Below are 6,000 nucleotides of genomic sequence, written 5' to 3' on the forward strand. Positions count from 1 at the left end.
ATACAGATTTTCTCATTGTCACAACTAGCTAGGAAAAAACTCTGCAGATGTTTCAGGTGCTTCGGCCAACATGAAACATGCAGCAGAATCCAAGAAAAATATCTTGACAAGGAGTAGCTTACATGTCTTTTCACTGTTCCTTAATGTAACTGCTAGTACCTACTTGCACTAATCAAAGCCCTGGCTGCTCATTTTAAAAAACATCCCTTTTCCCCCCACTTTCCCCAGCTATTCAGCATCAATCTCTCTTTAGCATCTTTGAGGCATACCACTTAGCTTTTTTTAGCATCAACTGGCATTCTTTCATGAAAAACCCTCCTCATTGACTTATAATATGCCATTTAAATAAAGTAGTCTAAAATAGAATATTTGGTTTAGCCTTCTGTACTTTTATGCACCCATATTCCAATGCTCAGTACTTGAAATGTGGGTCATTTCCAAGGGTCACATTTCTGAAATTGTAGACCACTGAACTGTTCCCCACTGACCCTTAAAACATACTTTCTAAAGAAACGTCACGATAAAGGTGGCCAGCATAAAAAAAAAGTACAACTGGAGTATAGAGACAATAGCATTACCAGTAAATGATCAGTGTCCCTACCACTAATTCATTTCACCATAACAAGTGACCCCAAAAGTAGCAATGGTCACTTTATGTATCATCTTGACTCCCAAAACCATTATGCACACCAACAGTTCAGTCTACTTTATGATGAACTCGGCAAGGACAACCATTTTCATTGTCCATAAAAGCTGAACACCAACATAGTAATGCTGCAGAAGTTTTAATTACGACTCTCACACCCTAGAAGATATTTAGTTACAAGAGAAAAGGCACAGGAACCCACATCACTCTTTAAACAAACTGTAACCACCACCTTAACCTTTACAGCACTTTATGTACATCCCCATCCTGAAACACTTTAAGACGTAGCATATTCCAAGTCTCCTTAATGACACAGTTTTCTATTCAATTCCCTTGTTTATGAAAGGATCAGCACCCAACTGTACAGACAAGAGGAACTGAGCTTTTCATACAAGACATGCTCAAGTGAACAAGGCATTTCTGAAAGGAATCAGAAGACACATGACTTTCTTGTTCCTGAGTTTCAAGTGACCAGCTTTGCCTTATTCTATTTTACCTCTTTTAAAATAAACTAATATCCTTTTCTCTGTTGCCTCTCCAATATGCTAATATACTGCAGTGCCTGACAAATACAAATACAGCTGAAATTTGTAGTACTGGATGCTAACAACCATTGTGCATGGATTCAACAATGTAAATTCCAAATCTAGATAAGCTATCAAACTGTCCTGAGGAGGTTTTACCATTACTAACGTTCTAAATGGCTGTAAAGCAAAGATGCAAGTACCCGTCTCAGAAAAGCAAAATGAAAACAATATTCAATGATTTGACCAAAGCATGCATAGCTTATGCAGGAGATATTTTTGCTTTGTTTTTAAAGAGAATGCAAAATCAAAAATATCAGTAAACACCATGGACAGCAAGACTTAATGAAACTCCTACATGAACAGATGTGTGCCTTTGAATAAAGACATTGATAAACTTAAAATTATTAGAAATTCTACATTTAATGGAACTAAATCAGTGACTTACTATTGCAGTTTTTAAAGAAATAAACATCTAAGTTGAACTTGCTCTGCCTTTTCAAGATTCCTATTATTCAATTCTTACAGATGCAGTTAATATGGCTAAATGAAGTATAACTTCAAGTATCCAGTTTGTGTTGTACTTAGAAATGAATTTGCAATCTCTGTTTCCCCTAAAATAAATTACAGTCCTATGACTATTTATGTGGCTGTAAAACTATTTACATTTATTCAACATACTAACATAGAAATCAATTTTAAAATTAAATGTGTTTCAGAATTAAAGCATCCATTTTTCCACACTTGTCTGAACACAACCTTTACATTATAAAGTGAAAAATAATTTGGCTTGCCACTGCAAAAAGGACAAGTATTGCAAGAAAGCTCTGTGGAGCACACCACCCAAAACCAACTTCAAGTACAGTACCTGAAAGCAATGTGGCAATGGCCAGCGAGAGTTGATGATGATGGCAGGACTTCAACACTGAGCTGACTATATAACAAATACTGAATTTTAATTATATACATCTGCAATTAAATCTTTGTCATCTGAGCATTGGAACTGTGAGGATACACATGCTTGCCTCTAATCCATTTCAATTACTCTTTAACAAAATACATTTTATAGAACATAGAGAGAATTTGAAACACTTGAGTCATTTTCTTCTGTCAAGGCCTGTTCTTGAATCTGATTTTGTGCTTTTCCAAAAAAACACAGGGCCTGAACTGAGGCCTGGAGGAAAATGACTCTGCAGTGGAAAGCCTTCATGATACCAACTGTAGCAAATGATAAACTCTGAGGTATAAAACATTGTCAATTAGCTCAACACTATACTAAGTCAGTTGCATATTATTCCAATTTTCAGTTGCCAAGCAGTTTTAATCAAACAGGAAAATGTCAACCATTACATGAAAACAATACAGAGCATGTTTTATTTAGGAGCTTGATTATTTCTCAGCTTTAAATTTACCTTTACCAAGACTTGAAATGTTAGGGCTAATTTTATATATACAATTAGGTACAGCATGGACAGCACCATGTATCATCACCAGACATTGAACAGCTTTCTGCAATAGCCATTATTTCCAGTAGTTACTGTTCAAATAAAATTGGAATTCTTCTATCTAATCAAATTAATGACAAGCCTATTTGAAGCACTTCAATCCTGACTACCACACAAAATAGTTACGATACAAGATATTGTTCAGCTCACACACAATTTTGGAGTAAGCTATACTCCCTGGATAGGCAGCTGCCTTTATTTTAGCTTCTCTGCAGAATCCAAATGCAACTCCTTCTTTTAAAAAAAACAATCAAACAAAAAAATCAACCCCAGAAGTACCCAACCTGCAGACTTAAGTGTTTAAATGTATTGGACTGTTCTTTCTAAAGTGCCATCTGGTTTTCACCAGGAAGTTACATAAACTGCTGTAAAATTATTAACCGAATGCAAACTGCATAAGAGAAAGTATGGTAAAAGTTTTTATACTATTTAGTCTGTTGTGTCTGCTGCTAAGTTTAATTTACATCTATTTTAAGCCAAAAAAGTCAAAAACAGAATCCAGACATCAATTCTGGAGGCTTAACATGACCTTAAAATGTAACAAAAAGAAAGAAAAGGATTTTACAAGTGAAGGGCAAATATTTTGTAAATTTATCAAAACCATTTAGGAACAGCAATGTATAAACTCACACACTTTAGCTAATTTACATATTTAGTAATCATTTCACAATTCTAAATTGCAAAATGTGTATAGGTAAGTTCAACCAGGGATAATGACAGAAAGTTAAATTAAAGTCAAGTTCTGCACTGGGTACAGAGGTGTTAGAGTGGCTAGCAATGACACTTGGGATTCCCTAACTGTAGCAAGTCTTGTACCATTTACTTCCAGGATCAGTGGTTTGTTTAGTCACAGTATCTTTAAAACTGTCCTATCATTGTAGCCCAGCATTCAAATACAGACACAGGTTAAGTTATAGATGCTGTCTATTTATACCATAGCAGATAAGCTGGTCAAAATGACACTGTTGGACCTTCTGCATTTTCTTTTCTAAAACAACCTACTGTCTACTGTTTTTCAGGCATTCAGAAAATTTAAAGCATATTCTAAAGCTCTCCTCTTCAGCACAACTGCCACCTCAAGTCTCATACTTATTTTTACAGTACTTATACCCAAGTGCTCAGCAAGTCAGTCAGCTGTTTTTCAACATGACGGGGAAGAGTTCTGATCCTATTGATAGGTACATAGATGGAAAATGTTCTGAACGACTTACATTCTTCTGTTCTTGTGATCAGATTCTTCCTTTCCCCCACACAACAACAGAGCATATATGCCAATCAAATAATAAAAGAGGAATAAAAGTTTATAGTGTTTATTTTTCTTCTAGTGGCCACATTGTGCTTTCTTCTGTTTAAGAATTCAAACTGCATAAAGTGCGACACCTAGAACTGCACACCAGTTAGGGCTGCACAACTGCTCCTGAGTAACTGGAGAGTACCTGCTCAATTTAAAAACCTATCTTACTGCACTTGTAGAAACAACAATATGGTTGCCACACTGTTCCACCCACAGGTCAAAAGAAAGCGTATTACTTAAAACCATTAAAACCGTGCTACATCGCCACTAGGGCTAGCGAGAGGGCAACTCGGGGCTTCAGCATGGGAGTAGGCTGTAGAAGTATACATTGTAACCAGAGCTGATACTTTCGAAGGTCAATATAAGTTAAAACCTACTTTGTAAGACGTGAGACTTCGTAAGAAAAATATTTATATTTGTTTTTCTTGCTCGTACATTAACTTCAAAATATAAACGACACAAACTCTCACAATGAGAGCAACAAAGATGAGCTGCCACAAGAACCATCTTGCAATAAAATAAACTCTCAGCACAAAAGAGAAGCCAGGTGCCGTATGAACACCTCAGCCTCTATGTATGTACGTGCTCTTGGGTGCCGTAGCCCGCTCGCTGCACAGTGCTTCAGTGCAGGATCTGAGCTCTGTGCAGCATCTAGGGAATGTCTGCTTCCATTCTGACCACTGAGAATATAATTACTCTCAAACACTAAGACGAACCTCCAATGCCTTTGTATTCCCTTCCCTAGATTTAAAGCTTAGCTCCGCGAGGTGTTAAAGGGCGCGCTGGCGGGGCTCGGATACACATGTAATCAGCGGGGAGGAAGAGGGTGGCAGAGGAGACGAGGGAAGGCGGGGAAGGGCACAGTCCCTGGAACCCCCCCTGCCGCCCAGCGCAGCCTCCTCGGCCGCTGCGTGAAGTTGGCCGGGCATCACCCGCCCCACGGCAGGCCAGGCGCAGGAAAGAGACCTCTTTCTCCTCCTCTTCCTCGGCGTCCTCCCGCGTCCTCCTCTTCCCCCAGCCCGCCGCCAGATCTATTCTTCCCCTTCAGCCGCCCCCAGCCTCACGGCGGAAGGAGCTGGGGGGGAGGGGGACGTCTCCATTACCCTCTCCACCCTCCCGCTTCCCAGAGACGGCGACAACGGCCCTTTCCCGCCCGACGCGGGGGGGAGCCCCGGCGGGCCTGCGGGAGCGCTCCCGCACCCCTGGGCCCCCCGGAGCTCCTCCGATTCCCGCACCCTGTCCGCTACCAGGAGAGGGCAGGGAAGGCGCCGGGGCCCTGGGGCCCCGCCCGCTCGCCGGCCCCGAGGACGGGAGGCCGCCGGGAGGGGGTTACACACCTCGCTGTTAAAGGCTTTCACAGCCTCCATGTCGCGGCGGAGGCGGGAGCCGGGCGGCTTCTCTCGGCTGATGGCGGCCGGGCCGGGCCGGGCCGGGCCGGGGCAAGTCTCGGTCCGTGCGTGCGTGCGCTCCTCGCTCAGGGGCCGCCCGGCCTCCTCTCCATGGCGGGTGGCGCAGGGGGCGGGCGCGGGGGGACGCGGGCCCCGCTCGTTTCCGTCTCCTCCTCGCCCCGCTTCCCGCCCGACGGCGCCGGCGTTCCCTTCCCTCCCTCCTCCCCTCCCTCCCGCGCTGGGCTCCGGGCGGCCGCGCCGGCAGGAGATGGAGGAACAACGCGCGGCGTCTGCGGCGCGGGCGCCAATATGGCGGACACGCGGGGGCTCCTCGCAGCGCAGCGCCGGGAGCGGCGCAGGCGGCTACAGCGCCGCCTGCCGGGCAGCGCCCGCACCCCGCCCGCCGCACGGGCGCTGCCGGGATGGCGGCGAGACCGCCCCGCTCGCCCTGCTGCTCCTCCTCCTTCCTCCTCCGGGAGCGGGCGGGAAGGAAAGGGTTGCGGGGAGGAAAGGGTTACGGGAACGAGGTGTTAGACGCCGCTGTGTTTCGTCACCGGGGGCAAATCCTGGAGCTCTCGGGACGCCGTTTTCGCCGTTTCCGGATTCCCGAACTGCTCGCCTCCTCCCGCACGGCCCGCTGAGC

General features: G+C 44.4%; 1 protein-coding gene across 3 annotated transcripts in view; it reads right to left on the minus strand.

Moving 5' to 3' along the window:
* Positions 1-5,704, minus strand: part of SCAF8 (SR-related CTD associated factor 8) — a 153,118-nt gene extending 147,414 nt beyond the window's left edge. For all 3 annotated transcript variants that reach the window (XM_085055799.1, XM_085055798.1, XM_085055797.1), the window contains exon 1: positions 5,307-5,704. In XM_085055799.1, coding sequence (XP_084911925.1) covers positions 5,307-5,336 — 30 coding nt within the window. In that variant the 5' untranslated portion in view covers positions 5,337-5,704. The remainder of the gene's footprint in view (positions 1-5,306) is intronic.
* Positions 5,705-6,000: the final 296 nt, after the last annotated feature.

Source organism: Lichenostomus cassidix, chromosome 3 (genome assembly GCF_008360975.1).
Source record: "Lichenostomus cassidix isolate B80296 chromosome 3, HeHo_3.0, whole genome shotgun sequence".
NCBI classification, from domain to species: Eukaryota; Metazoa; Chordata; class Aves; order Passeriformes; family Meliphagidae; genus Lichenostomus; species Lichenostomus cassidix.